At 44.8% G+C, this 21317-nt stretch overlaps 1 protein-coding gene across 1 annotated transcript in view; it reads left to right on the top strand.

The window, feature by feature from the left end:
- grk5l (G protein-coupled receptor kinase 5 like) overlaps positions 1–19786 on the top strand; it is a 38649-nt gene extending 18863 nt beyond the window's left edge. The window contains exons 2-16 of the mRNA XM_036526128.1: positions 8672–8767; positions 9481–9593; positions 12722–12799; positions 12996–13096; positions 13865–13957; positions 14109–14172; positions 14375–14515; positions 14962–15152; positions 15796–15833; positions 16407–16496; positions 16844–17052; positions 17174–17311; positions 17795–17932; positions 18347–18478; positions 19334–19786. Coding sequence (XP_036382021.1) covers positions 8672–8767; positions 9481–9593; positions 12722–12799; positions 12996–13096; positions 13865–13957; positions 14109–14172; positions 14375–14515; positions 14962–15152; positions 15796–15833; positions 16407–16496; positions 16844–17052; positions 17174–17311; positions 17795–17932; positions 18347–18478; positions 19334–19417 — 1706 coding nt within the window. The 3' untranslated portion in view covers positions 19418–19786. The remainder of the gene's footprint in view (positions 1–8671; positions 8768–9480; positions 9594–12721; positions 12800–12995; positions 13097–13864; positions 13958–14108; positions 14173–14374; positions 14516–14961; positions 15153–15795; positions 15834–16406; positions 16497–16843; positions 17053–17173; positions 17312–17794; positions 17933–18346; positions 18479–19333) is intronic.
- The last annotated feature ends 1531 nt before the right edge of the window (positions 19787–21317 follow it).

The following is a 21317-nucleotide window of genomic DNA, read 5'->3' as shown; positions in this document are numbered from 1 at the left end:
TCCCGGAAATTCTTATGGGGTGGAGCATGAAAGAGTGTCCTTAAAAGAAACGTGCTTAGATAAGCAAGCTGGGACATGCATGTACATTCAATGTGTGCTGAAGGATTCCTTTCTCAGGTATAAAGCTGGAGAGCTGGTTGAGGCTGAGTGAGCTGGGCATTGGACACAGGGATAAGTGCAAGTGTGATCCAACTGTTCACCGAGAGTGCAGCATGTATAATTCACACACCCCTAAAACCCAGTCCATTATCACAGCACATCACAGAGCCTGACAGGAGTTCACTGTATCCCGCCCGCCGGATGCCAGCCTTTTTAACATCGTTTTTATGACTGATGTCAGAGAGTAATAAACTAGAAACATGAAACAAAGGGAGTAGTCCACATGACCCTGATGGAACAAATTATGCTGACTAGTTCCTGTGCACAGCTTTTATTTTGGTGTATGTGGGTGTGAGTGTGTGCGAGTGTGTGTGTGTATGTGTGTGTGTGTGTGTGTGTGTGTGTGTGTGTGTGTGTGTGTGCGCGCACGCGCTCATGCATCTGTGAGTGTGTGAGCATATGTGTGTTTCATGGGAGTGTGTGTGTGAGTGTGGCGAGTGTGTGTGTGTATGTGTGTGTGTGTGTGTGTGTGTGTGTGTGTGTGTGTCTGTGAGTGTGTGAGCATATGTGTGTTTCATGGGAGTGTGTGTGTTTGGGTCATGGTTTCATGACATTATTCACACATTTATAGCTCTGGCACGTCAAACTGCAAACTGCAAACGACATCCCGACCATGTGAGCCAAACAGAGAGACTGGAGTGCAAATTTATTCTCACAAGATTTGTCATCTGTGGACATTTACATGGCCTGTTTATTCATACACACATTTATGCAGAGTAAAGTCAGCCAGACTGCTGCATATGTGCTGTCTCCACTCTCACAGCAACAACAGACCTCCATCATCGCTGCCCTCCACCCAGTGCTGAATTTTAATTTAAGTTCATTATAATGTGGGAATTCTCTTTTCAGGTCTTCTTCAGGCTTGATGATTTCTTAGGGGAAACACAGAGGGGGAAAAAACACTTTTTGTAAAAAGGAATAAATAAACTCTTTCAGAGATAGGGGTATAGTGTCTGAAGTCATAATTCTGCAGAATGTTTTATAGTGACAGCTGGGTCAAAAGGGGATTTCATTAAATCTTTCTTTCTTGTAAGAACCATGATGTCAAACTGACTGGAAATACTATAATAAAATATTGTGTCATGAAATGGAAAAATTATTCCAAACCCTAATTGTCCTTGTACATATATACTTAGAGTACATGAACACACATACAAACTCAGCATGATCATCACCCACAGTAACACACATACACATGGATTCATGTTGGGCAAAACAGCACACTATAAAGTTTGGGCACTGCTCATAGGCAAGTGCTAGCCTCTTGTAAGTTTCAGGTCGTCATCCTTGTCCTGGTCTTCATTAGAGTCAACAAGCTTGTCAGTTGTACCCCAGGAATAGCCAGTATTCTTGGACCAGTTCCTACAGCAGTTTGTTACAGCTAACAATTAAATGTGCTGACATGGGCAGGGTTTGCCAAGCGGTTACAAATGCTACCCCTTTACAAACTGCATCGCTTTTTTTCCAACAGACTTTGTCCCCTTATTTTTTGATGGTGTCCTGAATACTGAAGTAAAGTTCACTGACGCAGTTCTTCTTTTCACTTCATAGGGTAGCAATCTAGCCTGCAATGGCTCAGTAAATGTATGGTTCATTGACTTTTAGGGGCTATAGGGGGGGAATGCTGGTGTACATTTTCTGCCTACCCGTGATGGTTTTACTAAGAATTACAACATTTAATTTGTAAGCCTCCCGTAGGCCTCTGAGCTCTCCTGAGAATGGAGAACAGGTTTCCCACCGTCAAGAGCATGTTATAACATTAAAGCTCACCCACATCTGTGTGAGTCACTGAAAATGAGATTTAGAAAGTCAGAAACAGACAGCAAAGCACTGAAGGAGACATTTCCTTCACAGGTAGTAATGTGTGGCTTTCAAAGCCTGGGAAATACTCAGTGTTGGCTGTACTATAGCGATGGTGTGTCTTGCAGATTTGGCAGTGTTTCCTCTTGGATGATGGCATCCACGTTAGAGAGTAATTTAAGCATGTCTAGTCTTTCCTTACTGATCTTTCAAATATCCAGCTGTATTTTAGTTGGAATATGTGAGCATTTATGTTTGCGTTTAAAGATAAAAAAGCATGTTCAACACTTAGGTTTGCGAGTCTTGTGCTTTTCATTTATGAAAGTACACATAACATGTGTGTTCTCAGGCCCCCACACTTAATGTCACTAGTTAAAAAATAACCCCACAATCTTATCTGCTGTTGTTCATGGTTTTGTGAGGTTGACATTTTTGACAAGTCCTCTTGGTGCCCAAGTGCTGAGCAGATTGTTCAGAGCTCTTGTATACTTTATTTTGTGCTCCATGTTTGGTAATGTATCCTTTCTTTCTGACCACAATGTTTCTCCCTAAGTAAGACCATTCTTCATGTCATACCGTTTTGTGTTTACTCTTTGATCTAGATGGCATACAATAATGCAATAAGTGGTACTGTGTGTAGACAGAAACATATCATTACATCCATGTCAACACTGAACTGAAGTGAGAGACATAGGTTTCAGGTTTATGTCCACGTGATGGAAAACAAAAATCGGCAGGACCTGAACCTCCATCTGTGACCCTTTAGAATTGCCTTTATGTAACCTTATTGTCATTAAGCAGACGCTCTTGTCCGGCCATCTAATAAAGTGGCATTAAGAGATGCGCAAAGGGAACACCACTAACCACAAATGAACATGCGTCACTGCCAGACATAGATAGGTCAACATGTAAGTGCAATGCAATATATATACGACAGAGGGACTGTACCATTCCAAATACAATGGACAAACCCGAAAGTAAACCTCTGCATAATTAATTACACGTAACCTTGAAGTACAATTCCACATAATTACACATAAGAGGGAGAAAAGCTCACACCTGGGTAAATGTGCTGAGGTGTAGCCTGAAAGAGGTGGGTCCTCAGTCTGTGAGATAAGATCGTCTCTGCTGTGCTAACTGAAACAACAGGCTCATTCCACCACATAGGGGCCAAGAGAGATAGAGGATGTGACCAAGGTGCGAGGTTTTGAGAGAGGTGGCTACAGCTATCATGAAACAGTTGAACGCAGTGGCCTGGCCAGTGTGTAGGGTCTGATGATCAATTGAAGATAAGAGGGAGTCATTCCTCGCACCACTCAGTCGGGTAACACCACCATTTTTAAACAGATGGGAGCTGTCACTGGTAGTCCGTGAGGGAGATCAGGATATGGGAGATAGGGGGGAGTTTTGGGACATTGTGGAGGGTTTTGGGACATTTTGTGGACCAAAGTGAGCAGCCGTATTCTAACAGAGCTGATGGGATAAATGATTGCATAAATGCAATAAAGGCAGCAAGGAGGGAGTTGCAGTAGTCTAGGCAGGAGATAATCAGTGCTTGGATCAGGAGTTGAGGTGACTAGGTGGTGAGGAAGGGGCCAATTCTTCTGATGTTCTGGAGAGGAGGAGAGGGAAGTGGGGTCAAAGGAGAAGGGAGTTATGTGATGAGACATCAGGACTTCTGAGGTCTTTGCATTTATGAGCAGTGTGAATGAGGGTAGGGTGGGATAATTAACGGAGGCCTGGTTGCAGAGTGACTTGGTTGCGGGTCGATTGAAGGAACCGCAAATGGTGGCAACTTTCTCACCAAAATACAGGGCAAAGTCAGTGGCAGTGAGAGAAGAGGGAGAAGGGGGTGAGGGTGGAGAGAGAAGGGAAAATAAGGTGGAGCACAGTTTGCAGAGGTTAGTGGATGACTCTCGGTCTCCATCAGAAAAAAAAACGTAAAAAATAGGAGTACAAGAGAAGAGTGATTCTGCTAAGAGTAATGTCCTACACACCGAGAAATAAAAGGAATCTTATTGGCCAGCGGCAGTGAAGATTTGTGGTGATGATTCAGGCATTTATAATCCTGGAGAGAGGAGCTGTTTTTTCACATGAATTGACCTTATTTTCTCTGAAGCTTTTTACTGGCCTTTTCTGCACTCACACAATGGTCTGCCACATACGATTTACAGGGCAGTTATATATCTAGACAGGGTAAAGCAGAACATCAAAGGTTGTTCTATGGGATTCACAGGTGTCCTGTTAAAAAGATTGTTCTGCTTAAGGCTCAGTGAAATTACATTGGCTGAGAAGTTCATTTTTGTCTCGAACTCATTTCCTGGTAGTGGTTTCATCATGATACATTGACGTTTAGCAATGTAAAAAGCTGCTCTGGGAAACCAATTAACTGTGATTACAATCTGATCATGTCAAAATAAAGGAGAACTTCACATCCCCTCCCAGGCTCCTGGACAGAGCTCCCCAAAGGTTAAGCACCTGGAATTAAATGTCAGATCTCTGTGTGTAAGCAGTACTTTCACTTTGAGAGGTAGAGGTGCAAGGTATAGAGTCAGCTGTATCACCCAGGCAAGTTCTCCCCTTTTCACTAGAATGTGACCTGGAGTTAGCGGTGATTGATAACTCTGTGTGCTGTAGAGAATCTGATATCTTGCTGTATGGTCACTTGCTTTTGCAGACATAGTGGGCATCTATCCCAAAAAAATACACTCCCCACCACACACACCCAGCTACCTCCTCCCCCCAGGACCCCAGGAGGACTGGTGGTGTCCACAGCTGTGATTCCCATCTACTCCTGGACCCCAAAGGCTGGAGATGTCATTTCCCAGGAAGAGTCTTGGGGCCAGCACTCTTTCACTCTGGGAAGTCATTCCAGTTTAAACATCAACTATCAGATGAATAAACAGTGCGTGCAAATTGCCTCTGACCCAGGCTATTGTTTCAGAGTTTGGCCCAGTGGCAGCAAGGGGGACTGGGGAGGCCCCAATGCTGGCTAACCAATGAATGTCCCCTTATAAAGGCATGGTAACAAAGGCATTGGCACACATGCTCCATTGAGCTATCCTCTCCTCACATACTCTCACTTTCCTGTCTTTAATGTAGATTAATCTCTCCCCCCCATGACTTTTCATACACACTGCCTGGCTTCAAAAAATGATGGACAGCCCTCACAACCTTTTACCCTTCCTGGCCAAAGGTTTTGCCGATTTATTTCACTCACCTCTTGGACTATTCCCTCAAACACCACTACCAGTGTACCCGACAGTTACTATTTTATACTGTATTTGTGTATAACCGGAGCTTGAAATTTGAACACATCTACCATAGTGGTAAAGGCATTCAGACCTGAGTCAGTGTTACCGCAGTCATACCTGGTCTTCAGCGCGAGTCATCGTGTCTGCAGAGAGAGTTACAGTGTTACATGGAAAAAGCATTGTCCACTGGGTCAGACATGCTGTCAGACAGGCCTACACTGGGAGGTGAAGGAGGAGGGTAAAGTGCGCCCCACACCCCTGCTTCCTTTGTGTCCACTTCCCCCCCTCCATATGGAGATGCTCAGGTAGGACGCAGCCTGGCGAGGCATCTGCTGCCTCTGAGCCACCTGTGTCTCTCCCTTCTCGCTCTCCAGCCCTGCCCAGGCCCACCTGTGGAACCCTGCTCACGGAGGCATCCAGACTAGACCGCGGGGAGGCCAGCTCATTAAAAAGGCTCGTTAAAAACAGTCTGCTGTGACTTCACTGTGTGGGTGAAACCCTGACCAGCAGGGCTGCAGACTGGAGCAGAAATGGAGCGGCAAGCGGTGATTTATTCCCAGCTGTTCTGAACAAGGCGTGCATTATCAGGCCATTTGTCTTGCAAACGTGAAGGTCGCATGTGACATCTGCATCAGCCATCGCTCAACCGGGGAAGGCTGATTATGTAAGGTCCTCCTTATCTCTTACTCTGTTTCTCTTTCTTTCAGACCACTTTCTGCATGACTTAACGACACGTTGTTGCTCTGTAAACATCAACATAAATGAGAGATATCTGTTCAAAAACAGGCTAATTTACTCTGTGGTCATTGTTGTGAGTCATATTAAAAAGGACCAACGGGCAAAAATGTTAACCTCGGTGGCGGTGTGTCCTCTGCTCTGGCTGGACACTTAAAGGTATTGTGCTGAACAGAGGTCAGAAGGAGAAGTAGAGAGCGATGAGATGAGAGAAGGACTTGGTGTGTGGTGCGTGTGTCCACGGTGACAGGTGGGGCCCGGGGCAACAAGGGACTGCGGGTGGGACCCGGTCTCCAGGAGCGGAGTAACCTGAGGAGGAGCAGTACTCTGCATGTCTGCATGCTCTGCAGGACCGTCATCCACCGTTCCTCGGCGGAAACCCGCAACATGTCAACCCAACAGTCTGAGCACGGTGCCTGGTCACACACAGTTTGGCGCCCTGCTTCAATTTCTGGTTAGAGGAAGAGAAAAGGGAGCAAATTAAGTAACGCCAATTAAATTCAGCCTTGATAGGGCAGGACAGAGGCTTTAAGTGAGATCCTTAAAAATCACTGACAACTTTTTTTTCCCCTCATTTCTACCCATCTCTGGCATGATATCATGACCACTGGCAAAGCTGCGACCTCAGGCAGTTGTGGCTGGCTGTCGCGGCTACAGCCGTAAATCTACTACCATTAGATATGCCTGGTGATGTCATAGAGACTCTTGCACCGCGGCAAAGTTATATTGAGGATAACGTTCAGCACCGGTGAAATCTCAGGCACACAGACTAGACTTTGGTCAGCTTTACTCCCAAGAGTAACATCTGCACCAGCAGTTTTATGTAAAGGGATGTGAAACCTGCTAAAGTGGTCACACGGAGGCTGAGTAACATGACGCACTAGAGCATTCTTGGATTATTACTTTAAGATGTTCGTACCCTTGCTCACGCAAAGCAAACCCACAATTTTAAATGGTCTTTTGAGGAATAGGGGAGAGAGCTCTTTTAATACTGGTTTGAAGCTCAACCGCTCTTAATCTAGTGTCACTGGAACTCTGGAACCATATCCTTTAATGTAAAAAGGGGCCCTTTTTTGTTAAAAAATAAATAAAGCTGAGAGTTTGTCTCTTTCCAACTCTGATGGCTTTAATTGTGTGTGAGCCCTGCTGGAAACATATTCAGGATTATTCACAGTGATGGAATCTGAGTTGGCAGAGGGTTATGTTCTAAGGGGAATCTCGGTGGATGTGACATATTCCTGTTTCTAGCTGTGTTGGCTGTGGTCCCTCGAGCCCTACTCAGAAAAGAGAGGGGGGGAAGAAAAGAAAATGGGGATTCAGGGAGGAAGTCAAACGTAATATATAAATTATACATACGCACTGGGACCATGATTTCATTTTAGCTGTAAAGCTGTAAGCCCACACACACACACATTGCACAAGGTCTCAACAAACTGATGTTCATTACTAGGAGTCTACGCAATGAGGTCCCCATTAAAACCAGTCCCTCCCAGTAGTAAAATAATATTTGAACAGCCCCCTCTGACACAAGGAAAGGCACTCCTATTGAGGGCAGTTCAGGGAACAGAAACAGTGAATATTCTAACACTGCTGCTCATGTAGTCCATGCAGTTTCCTCTTCTGTCTGTGATTAAAGTATCATTCTGAGGATGTTTTATTTTGTCTTTGCTTGTAATCACCTTTGCCTGCCTACTTGTATATCCTGCTCTTATAAGTCTGGGTATATTGACTGTATGCATGGTCTCCCCACTGGAAAGCTCTTTGAGCACCTTTTGTGAGAAAAAAAACATTTTCAAATAAATGTGTTCGTAAAGCATGCAGAGACACCAAAATCAAATATTCTTTAGGGCAAAGGCTTAAGATAGCAGGGCAAAGGTTCACAGTGGAGGAGCTTTTGTTAGAATCTGAGTAAGTTCTACAGGTTAGGGGCACTGGGAGTTTGGACAAAGACAGGGAATACTTGTCAACATGGTCTGTCACCCTACAGCATGCTTCTGGGACTACTCTATAGGCTGCCAGTTCTTTCCCCTGACTTAAGTGAAGCTAGGCAAACAAAACCCCAACTTTTCATTGTCCAGGCATAACACAATGTATGAAGTCTAGGGCAATTTTTATTTGAGATGTGGGCCTATATTCTGTGAGCAACAGATTTCTGTGCTGTATTAGTATTTCCTGGAGTCCTCTAGTGGTATAATGACTAAATGCACTATGGGAAGCAGCAATGTTAAGCCAGTGAGACATCTGTGCTGTAAAATTACAGATTGTGGATGACTGCAGCTGTAGCTATACTTATGCTGTTTAATGATTAATCACTAAAGTCATGAGTGAAAGTTGACTTGCAGATAGATCTGTGAAAAAGGTGAGCTTATCTTCAGCCCGACTATCAAAGGTTTTTCAGACTAAAACCAAGCTACCGGCTTGTTGGCAGTTTAATTGCATTGCATAAAAAAATGGAGAAAACACATAACCATTTGATGCAACAAATTTTCCAGTTGAAGTTTTTCACAGTTTAAAGCTCATTAATTTTCTTGCTCGGTGTAAAACCCGGCTGAGGTCATGACTTAATAGATTCCTCAGTGACGAGAGTGAGTCAGAGTGTAAGCCACAGCCTTGACAGTTGTAAGTGTTGACCTGCCCACGAGGAGTGTATGGAGCGGACAGAATGTTTATAGTATGACAGGTTGGGCGACCACCTCACAGATATTTCTGCCATTTCTCCAAAGGCGGGGGAGGGAAACGGAAAGGACGGAGCAAGAAATGGAGGGAGATCCTACGCTTTCCTCACATCAGCCAGTGTGTGGAGCTGGGCAACAGCATCGGTGAGTTACTACGCCTTCTGTTCTGCGTGACAGATTTAAAACAGGACTAACTGGCCCCTGTTTCTTTCAGGTCTAATCCATTATTTATTCAGCGTTCATCATTGTCTATTTGTATACAGAAAGTGTGATTTTATACAATGACTCTATGATATCAATGCATTAAAATGATGGGATATGACATCAGAATGTGTGCTATTGCCTTGCAATGATGGTGAATGTCCTTGCTGTGCTAGATACCCACACCTCCAGCAAAGGAAGAGAGCCTTTGTGTGTTTTTGTGTGTGTGTGTGTGTGTGTGTGTGTGTGTGTGTGTGTGTGTGTTTGTGTGTGTGTTTGTGTGTGTGTGTGTGTGTGTGTTTTTGTGTGTGTGTGTGTGTGTGTGTGTGTGTGTGTTTGCGCGTGTGCGCCAGGTGCATTGCTGGCTGCTTGTGTGTGTAGGCATTGTTCCCTGCCAACAGGCTACTTCTTGTATTTATTTTACAAATCCCCTGTGACTCAAAGTGCCCAAGCCAGCAGGGTTTAGAAATGTCACTGCAAAAATGACAACATCCTTGACGAGCCTGTTCTAAGGGTCAGTCAAGGTTCAAGCACCGATATTTAAAGATTAAATCAAAGGGAATTAATGAGCGTCAGTGAGAAAATGTGATTTATCCAGGATGTGTTGAGCGTGCGGTGGTTGTAATGAGAGGTGGCTGTGGTGGACTGTGTTGCAGATAGAGACTACTTCAGCCTATGCGAGAGACAGCCCATCGGGAGACAGCTGTTCCGCCTCTTCTGTGAGACCAGGCCGAAGCTGCAGCGCTGCATCCACCTGCTGGATGCCATGGTACTGACACCACTGGGGCTGGGCCTGGGGGCCTGCTGCAGCATGCGCATTCGCTGAGACAGCCACGCGCAAAGGCGCACACATGCACACACCGACACACTCACACACACACCGACACACTCACACACATACACTCATGCAGCCGGCTGCCATAGGCCGCCGCTTTTGCTAAGTTAAGACCTTTAACCCTTAACGGCGAGAACAGGTCATTCCGCACATACTTGCCGCCAGCTAGCTGTTGCCAACGTCGACTCGCAAAAACTTGACCAAACTGTTAATTGCAGATGACAACCTAGTTCTTAACCACACCGTCTTTATTAATAATGCAGACAATATGAATATCACATAATGTTGTATGTATGCTTATTTATCTGCCTAGAACTGCAACTAAGATTTTGTAATGATGATGAAGCAAGATCTCTTCAACAACCTTAGCAATCTGCTCACTGCATGTAAAAGGATATCACATCTAAAAGTCAGGGTATGAGTTTCATTGATTATGAGTAATACACTACCCCAGTGTGGTATGAATTCCCAAATCCATGCTGCATGCTTTGTTTCCAAAAAAAAAAGCCACAGCGTGTTTGAGTTTTTTAGCTATGAATAATTACTGCAATGTACTAAAGAAATTAAGTGGTCTGTCTGACACACAAACACTCTAATCTTGTTATTTTCCTGCTGAAGTGGAATAACATGGAACACAAAAAGATTGATTTTCTGGAGAAAACAGACAGCTACCGTGGAACTGCTGTTACCGCAGAGCCATTGGCAAGTGCGAACACATGCAAATGAGTCATCCACTCTTTTCCCAGTGACTCCTTTATCTGATATACGACAACAGGGTAAATAATTAAAACATCGGCCTCTTTCAGACCTCTGACCCGTTTTTTATGTCTAGACAAAATGCCTCCCCCATGACACATTTTAATCTTTAAAGTAAATCCAAAAATATCTGAAGAGGCATGTGGCTGTAGTGAAAGAAGGTATTGTTTGGCACAGCATGCCCTTCAGAATGCGCGACCACTGGGTCTAAAAATGAACATGACACTCGCAGTGAGATATGACTCCTCCGAAGTTACAAACTCATACCCTGACCAATATCGCAGTAAAAGAGAAGAAAAAAAAAAGGTGCGGTATCATTATTTTCCAAAAGTACAGCTGACAGGGTTGGAGGAAAAGGGGAGGGAAGGAAAATAGTATTGAAATGTCAGGAAAATGCAGTTAAAAGGCATCCTGAGGGAAAGCATCGTGCAGGGATGTTGAAGCGGTTCGTGTGTTCGGTACCGCTAGCTATGTGCGGGAGCCCAGATCCTGCAATGCGCAACAGCATGAGCCGGTGTCCGCTGAGCTCGACCGTCACAAGCCAGGAAGGGGAGCAGAAAGGAGAGAGGGGAAGAGGGGTGAGTGAGTGTGCGCAAGGGAGGGGGGGGTGAGAGCCTGTGAGGGTGAGAGGGAGGGAGAGAAAATAAAGAGTGCACGAGAAAAGAAAGAACTGCGAACGTGTGTGTAAATAAAATAGGGAGGAAGGTTCTGTGAGAGAGAGAGAGAGTGAGAGAGCAAGTGCAAGAGAAAGGGAGAGAGCACGAGAGAAAGAAGGAGAGAGCATGAGAGAGAGAGAGAGAGAGAGAGGGAAAATAAAGAGTTCATGAGGAATGCGCCTGGGGGGTTCCTGGGGCCTGCTCTGACGTCAGTACGGAGCGAGATCACGATTGTTGGAGTGTGGCGTTGGGAGGCTGCATTGTGTAACTGCGGCTTCCTGACAGGGTGGGATAATGGTGCTGGAATGAGCTGGCTGATTGTTATCTCCAGCGCTGGGGAGGAGGCAGGGAGCACCCTCCAGGAGCAGACGAAAGGGAAGAGGAAACGCCTCTTGGCCTTTTGGCAGCCCTCGACTGCGGGGATCAACCCAACGCCTTTCACTTGAAAAGCCAGAAGGACAGATCTAATCGCGTACTTCTGTTCGCCAGGCACCTTTTTAACAGCAGTTTGTTTTGAGTTTGGCCTTCAGAGACATCATTCAACTACCAAGAGGAGTGACGTCCTTACTTTTTAGAAAAGTTGTTTTTGTTTGATTTTAGGATAAAGTAAATCACGCCACTGTTAGGTGGTATGAAGGGTCACTCACATTTGTTTCTTAAGCACACACCAGTGGTGTGTTATCGACTGCCAAAATAGCCTTTTTCCCATCTGGTTTCCCAGATGATCATTGCCTGGGGCAGCGTTACGGCCATAGTTTTTGGATGGAAACTTAATGATTACAAAACCATTCCTTCTCATGAGGGCTGGTGAATTCTGAGCTGAGAGAGGATTCAAAGTGAACACGTGTGTCAGACTGGAGGGGAGTCCAGCGGAGACCCGGTGCCCTCCCATGAAGCTGGCAGTGTCCCGTGTCGCTGCAGGGACTGGGAGTCCGTGTGCTGCGACACTCTAAAACCCTCAGGAATCCTGCGGTGTTGACAGGGCGGTCGCCTGGCAACATGGTGTCACATGCGGAGGTCTTTCCAGTGCATCAAAGGGGTCGGGGGGATGGGCAGGTGGTCCAGCGGAGAAACTTGCGTAATGGGAAATCACAGTTTGGGAGGAGGGGGTATGGAGAAGGAGTCGTATGTGGACTACCACAAATGTACACATGAGCTGACAGAAAAAGGGTCAAGTTATCCCCACGTCAGGCTCCATTGGAATCTGTTGGTGTTCTCTTGTGTAATGAGAGCATAAGGCCCTGACAGAAATAGCCTGCTATACACACAGTTTAGTATGAAAGCATTATGGGTGGATAAACTCTTCAGAAGGCCAGCGTTCTCTTGTATCAACATTTATTTGCTCTTCATATGCCCTCACCAAAAGTTTTCAAATGGTAAAACTATGCAGTGAGAACATCAGTTTCAAAATGACATTTGAAATCTCTCAAATGATGACGATGCATTGTTGAGTGCTATGTGCAGAGGAATCAAAACATTTAACGAACAAACATATCTTTATATCATTGCCTGCACAGCAGGGTTAATAGAAAATAAATAGAAGGTACCAGTCAAATTCCCTCTAACTGTGTAATTGGTCAAAGAAGCTGACACTCTGTGACTCTGTGACTGTCGTTGTCCACTTGGGTAACAGTTGTGACTCGATTTTAGGAAGACTATGAGGTGACGCCAGACGAGAAACGCAGGAGTCGCGGGGAGCAAATCATCCAGAAGTTTCTCACCGAACAGGTGTGTCCAATTGCACAGGTGTGTCTTTTGGTTCAGGTGTGTTAGAGGCGCAAGAGTTTCTAGCCTTCAGGACAGCCACGAGTGTCACCTGTGTTGCGTCAGGATTTTAAAGGAAGTGGTTTGTAACGTGTGGTTTTACTCTGGGATGTGAAGACCAGTTCACGTGAGGTCTCTCTGTGCGTGTGTGTGTGCTCAGTCTGAAGAATATGTGCCTGAGGTAGCAGAGAGCCACATCCAGGAGTGCAGACAGAACCTGGAGCAGAACCCGTCCAAGGAGCTCTTCAGCGACTGCCGAAAGTGAGCTGGCTCTCCACCCCCCTCGTACCCCTCCCCTGCTTTCTTTGTCATCCCCGCAGCTCTCACAACTTCTGCTACCACATCACAGCACCAGAGGTGGAAAACCCCGGCTTCAGAAAGTAAAAGTCCTGCCACGTATTTGTTCCACCCATGCACTACACCAGCTGAATTTAATTAGCACAACTCTTCAGCCAGGTAGATGAGCTAATCAGTGAAATCACCTTGTTTAGTGAATGGCTAGAACTAATACATGGTAGGACTTTTACTTTCTGAAGCCGGGGTTTTCCACCTCTGCACAGCACTCATCTATATCAACCGTTCAACCCTTTTTTAAGTGCACCTTAGGAGTAGCATATCTCACAGTTGCCATTTAATGTGTGCGTTTAGTTGTGGCTTCACGTTGATATTATGTTTGATGGAAAAGATAAGGGACTGAAATCAGCCCCAACAAAGTGCACCAAGCCCACACAAATCAAATGGCCCCTACAAGGTGTTAGAAATACTTTGTCCAAACACTTTCCCAAGATGCTTCTCAAGGTCTCTTCTTACAGCAACCCTCTGAGCCTTTTAAAGAGTAGCATTTGTATCCATTGTATGAATTCAGGTATTACATTCAGTTTTTGGTTCTTTCTTTAGATGATTTGAAAAAAATGTAGTTTCTTCATTTGATAGGTGGTGCTGCAAATTCAGTAGTAGTGACTGTATCCCTTTGAAGTTGTGAAGGATGGGCTGGCTGACTGCACTGTCTGTGTGTCTTTATGGTAACAGGGCCCTCCATGAATATTTAAGTGGAACCCCCTTCTCCGACTATCAGGACAGCATGTATTTTGACCGCTTTCTTCAGTGGAAAATGTTGGAGAGGTTAGTTTTACACCTTCTTTTTCTGGCAAGGAATGTGAAGCAGGAAAGACTCAAATAAACAGCCATCAAGCAAATTTAAATTAAGATCACCATCATTCACTCATTGTTTTTTTTTTCAATTAAAAAGTAATTGCTGATTTTCTGTTTTCAGGCAACCGATAACAAAAGACACATTTCGACAATACCGTGTGTTGGGAAAGGGAGGATTCGGGGAGGTAGGCCTAAGCAAAAAGCACAAGACATATTTCAGAACAAATGATAACCGCAAGGCTTTTCAACAAGAAGAGTGCTCCATTATGTTGGACTGGATTGTAGTGCAGTTTTCTGTTGTCCGAGGAGATTAGCAAAGACGACAGAAAGGAAGGGAGGCTTTTCTCTTTGTGTCACCGTGCGGTATGTCTCCGGGCATTTCCCCAGGTGTGTGCATGCCAGGTGCGGGCCACGGGGAAGATGTACGCCTGCAAGAAGCTGGAGAAGAAGCGCATCAAGAAGCGGAAGGGCGAGGCCATGGCCCTCAACGAGAAGCAGATCCTGGAGAAAGTCAACAGCAGATTTGTCGTGAGTCTCCTGCTGCTAGCACCAGCGGTGCTGCCTTGACTCCCATAATGCCACCGGCCGCTGCGTCTCTGTCAATGCTGCCACACCCTTCTGTCTCCTCCCACTCCCCGCATCAGGAAATAGACACGTTACATTATATTACAAGTTACAATTTTTTACACGTTACCCATTTATACAGCTGGTTATTTACTGAGGCAATTCCGGGGTAAGTACTTTGCCCAAGGGTACCACAGCAGTGCCCCAACAGGGAATAAAACTGGCAACCTTTTGGTTATGAGTCCTGCTCCTAACCACTACGCTACACTGCCACCCTCACACATGTATGCACACATTTGCACTAATTGTTTCTTAATTCACTTGTGCAAAATGATTACTGATTATCATCCAGACCCCTTCCACGCCCTGCACAGCCTTGATGGCCCCTTGATGGTTCCTGGTCTGCACAGGTCAGTTTAGCGTATGCCTATGAGACCAAAGACGCCCTGTGTCTGGTGCTGACCATCATGAACGGAGGGGACCTCAAGTTTCACATCTACAACATGGGCACGCCCGGGTTCGAGAAAGAGAGGGTTCAGTTCTACGCAGCAGAAATCTGTTGTGGCCTGGAACACCTGCACCAGGAGTCCATTGTCTACAGGTGATGAACCGTCCCAGCCTGTCAATCATTTCAGTCAGTGCCCAGTTAGTGACATTTCATTACCTACGACACACCACCTTCTTACTTATTGTGCTTTTTAACAAGAGACAATCCACCCTGTTCACTAGGTGCACCTTTCCAATATAATCAACAAATTCCACTGATGCTCCATTGAGATCAAACACATGATGTCTATGTATTTGTGTTTCTTCCTCTTGTGCTTATTTTACTCAACGCTTTACGTGCCAAAATTCTGACATTTCATGCTATCATCAGGTAAGGTCATCCTTCAGGTATAAGGAAACTTATTGAGGGGTAAGATAAATCCTCAGGGAAGAGTGATGCATTTGTAATACGGTAAGCATAACACAATCAGCAGTAATGAGAATAAAATAAAACACATAGTATGAGCAGTATAGATCCAATCAAGAGAAAGTGTTTGGTTTGATGTTACACCACTTACTTGGCATGTACTTGGCATTAACCCCAAGGCCAAGTTAATTTTATGCAGACATGTTTAATAACAATTGTTAAGTAAACACCTATACACTCGCTGGTGGCTTCTAAATGTATCTGCTGCATAATGTAATAGTATAATGCCATATTTCCTGTATCACAGTACATGATTGTGTTTATTTTTCAGGGATCTAAAACCAGAGAATATTCTTTTAGATGACAATGGTAAGTGTAACACAATGTTGCAGTACTCATGACACAGTCTTTAAGCGGCATCAGCCCTTCCAGCTTTTCACTGTAGAATTACATCTGGCCGGAATTTTAACAAGCATGTTGCGTTTCCTTATCTGATCCAAATGTCTACATTTGTCACACGTGTGGCAACCTGCCAAGAAAAACAATGTAAACTCATGTCCCTTAGTCCCATAGCTAAACCTACGTTTACAAAATGTAGTGTGTAATTGTGGATGTTTTCCCATGACCTGTGCTTTAAACATGACATGTAAGTATGCATTGTCTCTGTGTATATATGATGGAATGTTTGTCAGTCAGCATCAATCAGCTATATCAGCTCAGTTATTGTTAGTTATTGCCCTGAGCTGTTGATATGGGTCCTGCTTCCCTACTTAAACGCTTTGATCCTCCTCTTCTGAAAACCGCTCAAACGTTTCTTAAGGGAAACACTGGACTTACATGAAATCCCTCACAGTAAGAATCCATTGCTGTATTCACGTACAAATCATTGGTTATATTCACTAACAGCTCCCTCTGTCATGGCTCTCTCTCCGGCTGCTGTAGGACACATCAGGATATCAGACCTGGGTCTGGCCATCAAAGTGCCTGAAGGGGAGCTCATCCGTGGTCGAGTTGGCACAGTGGGGTACATGGGTACGCAGTCACACAAAGCTTCCCTTTTCATCGGAAGAAAACAAACTGTGAATAATCTGACGTTTAGATCGAACAAAAGAATTCCATTAAAAAAAAAAAAAAAAACAGAAAAGAGCTTCCGTTGAATGTGTCCTAAAATGTTTTGTGTAAGCCTATGGTAATAACCTGACAGTATGTGATAATATGAATGTACAGCGGTAATGATGCTGTCCACATGCAGTTGTGTGAATGTTGTGGATGTCATTACTCACACTTAAATGCAGCTCGAGGGCAGAGATGGGAAGGTTGTGTCAGTATCGGTATTAGTGTCCCTGAGTGGTGGTAAGGACCCTGTGCAATGTGTGCAGCCCCTGAGGTGATAAACAATGAGCGGTACGGCATGAGCCCAGACTGGTGGGGCCTGGGCTGTCTGATCTACGAGATGACGGCCGGCCGCTCCCCGTTCCGGGCCCGCAAGGAGAGGGTGAAGAGGGAGGAGGTGGAGAAGAGGGTCCAGGAGGAGCAGGAGGAGTACAGCGACAAGTTCACCGAGGACACCAAAGCCATCTGCCGGATGGTGAGCTGTCCCGCTGTAGCTCCCTCTACCGGACGTGCCCTGCGCTAGCACTTTCAGTCTGGGTGTGATTAGAACCGGAACCGAGCGCAAACTCCTTGCTCTCTTGTGACCTCATTTCCAGCTGCTGACTAAAGATCCAAAGCAGAGGCTGGGGTGCCAGTCGGACGGGGCAGCAGCGGTGAAGGCGCACCCCTTCTTCAAGAACACCAACTTCAAGAGGCTGGAAGCTGGCATGCAGGAGCCCTCCTTTGTGCCTGATGTAAGCACCTGCCTAGCTAGCTCTCCTCTGCTTGTAGTCTTTTCATTTAAGTCCCAGTATTATTCCCTTAGCTGCCCGTCATCCCATGGGTCTACGTGACCAGAAATGGAATCTGATAAGAGGGGCTGAGTGAGGCAGCGCTTAGCTAATAGAACCACGGTTATATCTGTAACCTCCAGTCTACAGGGATAGAAGAATTAAGAAGCAGAGCCAGCCACCTGGGGCCTCTGAGTTTGTATCATTTCTTATTTCTGGTCTCAGAAAGCAGGTTGCAGGACACAAGCTCCAGGCAGCAGACCACAGCAGCAAGCTGTCACTGCAGTTACACTGATAGATATTTACACTGTGTATTATCATTGGCCTCTAAATACACATACGATCAAGTGGACATAATTTAACCATTCAGAAATGAGAGGTATGCAAGCGGGGCTCCCAGTGTTTTTCCACTCTGTCGGCTCATGGTCTCCTTCCTCATTGCTTCAGCCCAGAGCTGTCTACTGCAAGGACGTTCTGGACATTGAGCAGTTCTCCACTGTCAAGGGCGTCAACCTGGACCAAACTGACAATGACTTCTACACCAAGTTCGCCACTGGCAGTGTGTCCATTCCCTGGCAGAACGAGGTACGGAGCTCAAAACAGGAACTGCAAGTGACAGAGGGAAGCACGTGGTCACAGCCAATCACATTCTTTGGCAAATGGTCTTACAGAGGCTGAACACCAGTAGAAGTGCTGAGTAAAGTGCTGTGCAAGGCATGAAACATGAATACACTTATCAATTGAGAGTAAAACAAATGGAATTATACTTCATAAATATAGAATCCACTCAGTGCAGGCACAAGGGCAGAGTCTGGTGCAAAGCCTAGCGCAAATTACAAGTTATAAAATATAAGAAATTGAACCATACACTTGCACAGACAAGTTGATTACCACCGGTAATAGCTTCCAAACAGAAGCATACATCCAAGCTAATAGCTGTCTTACCTCAGTGCCAATCATTGCCTCGGTAATGATGGAAGACTTTGCTGTCTTTGGCAGATGATTGAGACGGAGTGTTTCAAGGACCTGAACGTGTTCGGACCCCAGGGGTCCCGCTCTCCGGATCTGGACTGGGCCCAGCCCCCGGAGCCCCCACGCCGCAGCCTGCTGGACAGGATACTCAGGAGACATGTGAGAGAGCATCCACAGGGGGACATTTAGCTGCAAACCTGTACACAGGCACCACAAATGGCGTAGTGGTAAGGAGCAAGACTCCTTAACTGAAAGGTTGCCAGTTCAATTCCCTGCTGGGGCACTGCTGCTGTACCCTTGGGCAAGGTATTTAGCCCAGAATTGCCTCAGTAAATATCCAGCTGTATAAATGGATAACCTTGTAAAAACTGTAATTGATGTAAGTCGGTCTGGATAAGACTTTATGCTAAATAATGTAGTGTAAATACGCAGGGCACTGCAGCGTCCTACTCTCTCAACACGTGTCAGCCATGTAGTTTGGGCACGGTTTGTAGTGTTAAGAAAGGACTACTCAATTCATATTCAGGTATTTATTCTTTGGTCATGATCTGTCAACCAAAAGTTTGCTTGGTTGGTTGGTTGATTTCACATAAATAAGTTAAGCTCCCCCTGGTACATGTTGTGGAATTACCAGCACCGCTTTATTGCTAAGAAACAAAGCAGGTTTTGGCAGGCGCAAGCTGCCAAGCAGAGCACAGCAGTGCTGTTCGCTGCCTACCACAAGCGGAAGACAACGTCCAAAATGAAAATGCCATTTTAGTGCTGTGTTTATGCAGCCACACCTCAAAGTCTGGCAAACCTCCCATCCCCAATAATACACAATGCAAGACTGATGAGAGCTGAAAATAGCAATTGAGCACTGACAACATGTTTAGGCACAAGTGCCAAATTTTTTTGCATTGACAATAGGAAAAAAAAAACAACAACAAAAAAATTTTGCGCCTGTGCTAACTTCTGTTGTGTTTAAATTCGGATACAGTGTATTTTAATTTATTATGTCTTTTTTTTTTCCAGCATCCAGAGGTATCCATCGCTCACACACGGGTCTCTTCTTCCAGTGTGAATTCTGTGGACTCTATGTCGAACTCTGCCCCCTAGTGGAGAGAGCCTATTTGTGAGGCAACAAGGAGAAAGGACAATTCCACTATGGGCTGGTCTCACAGATCCAGATTAGCAGCCGTTCTTGACCATCAAATGTAAACTCGCTGGTAGTCCAACACTAATTGGGGTCTGTGAATCCACAGGGATGAGTAGGACTCTCTGAGAAAAAAGAAACTTAAAGATAGAGAACAGTCACCTCATATACCCTCAGGATTGCTGGACCAGAGAAGGGCCATCGATTATAAAAACAAATTCAGGGGATTGCTATTCAAAGAAAGACCACTGCAGGGAATTCAAGTTGGTGTCTTTTTTTTTACATTTTGAGAAATAAAATTAAATAAAACATACTCTCTCTCACACACACACACACACATACACACACAAACACATTTGCTCTCTCTCACAAACTCACAAACAACAACACCAACCTCAAGACAAAATGTGCTTTGCCTTGCATAATCTCAGGCCAAAGATTGTTTTCATTCTTTTTTTAGCTATTGTATTTGTTACACTTGTAATTGTTACACTTGTTTGTGGTGGTTATTTTCCAATGGAAACATGTTTGAGCAAGAAAGGTTCAGGAGCGGGGTTACACAGCGCGAAAGAGGTCCATTTTTATTCATTCAAGGAACCTGGATGCAGCAGTTGTCATCAATTCGGCGAGAAACGAGCATGGCCCACAGTCTGAGCCTCCGCTGTGGAGACATGGGAGGCGAAGTGCAGAGAGCCACAAGGTCCAGGACTGAAAAAAACTCCTCAATGGCAGCAGTTGAACAGCACAACAAACAATGGATGAAATTTCACTCGCTACCAAGTATTTCATCTGATAAACGCACGGTTTCATATGGGAAACATCTGCCCAGACGAGCAGCCCAGGGAAAACCAGACTGCGACAGCCCTGCTCTCCCTCTCTGAAATAAAGGCACCGTGAGCAGTGACTTCACATAGGCTTAGCTCGCAGGGGTTCACCTCACCACATTAGTCATTACAGTGCATTCCAGTTTCTGTCAGCATTACGGAGCACTACCATTTATATCAGCAGAATACACGGTTCTAGAACTTTCGCACAAGAACATCACACTTCATCCAGCTTCGAATTCCTTTGAATTCACTTGAAGTCAACGAGGTGCCACTTATTTGTAATTGAAAAATGGGAAAAAAGATTTGCAATCTTAATGAAAAATGTTTTGTGTATGCATTTTTCAAAGCTTGCAGCACAGAAGTACTCCTGAGCTGAACTTATTAATGTCACAAAATTAATTGCCATTGGGGCATGCCATTTATCCATCAATAAAATGCGAGAACCATAAATTTTTTATTTATAGGAACAAAATTGTATTTATTATTTTTTAATAACTCAAAAACTGAACTTGTATATTTAGACAGAGGGCCTTGTAAAAAAAACACTGCAAATGGCCCTTTGTTAAGTATTGTTATCATAATTGTTACTTTTTGCTTATTTATTGTTTTTTGAATATAGTCAAGTCTGAAAAGATCTGTTTTGTATGCACTTATTCATGCAAACAGAAATCTCAGCTCTGCTCATTTCCCAACACATGGTTAGTATCAACTGGGGCACATAGGTGTGGACTGTAAACCATAGCAGAAAGAGAAATTATCATACAAGTGTGGCCAAACTAAAGGGAGACCGTGAAAGAATTTGTTTTATGTTTCTGTGTTTTCCATTTCGTTATGCCAGTTTCCCCATTAGGGTATTTTTTAGCTACAAAACATCAAATTGAAAAATTCCAAGTTAAGTGCCTCCTTTTTAACACCGTTTCCCAGGTAATGCCCACGCAAACCCTTTGCCCACATGAGATTTGCACTCTTGATCGTGTCTTTACTGTTGTTTGTTCCTCCACAGGATGCACATTGTGTGAGTGGGGTGAAATGCGAA

The sequence above is a fragment of the Megalops cyprinoides genome, chromosome 4 (assembly GCF_013368585.1).
Source record: "Megalops cyprinoides isolate fMegCyp1 chromosome 4, fMegCyp1.pri, whole genome shotgun sequence".
NCBI lineage: Eukaryota > Metazoa > Chordata > Actinopteri > Elopiformes > Megalopidae > Megalops > Megalops cyprinoides.
This window is presented reverse-complemented; position numbering and strand designations above follow the sequence as displayed.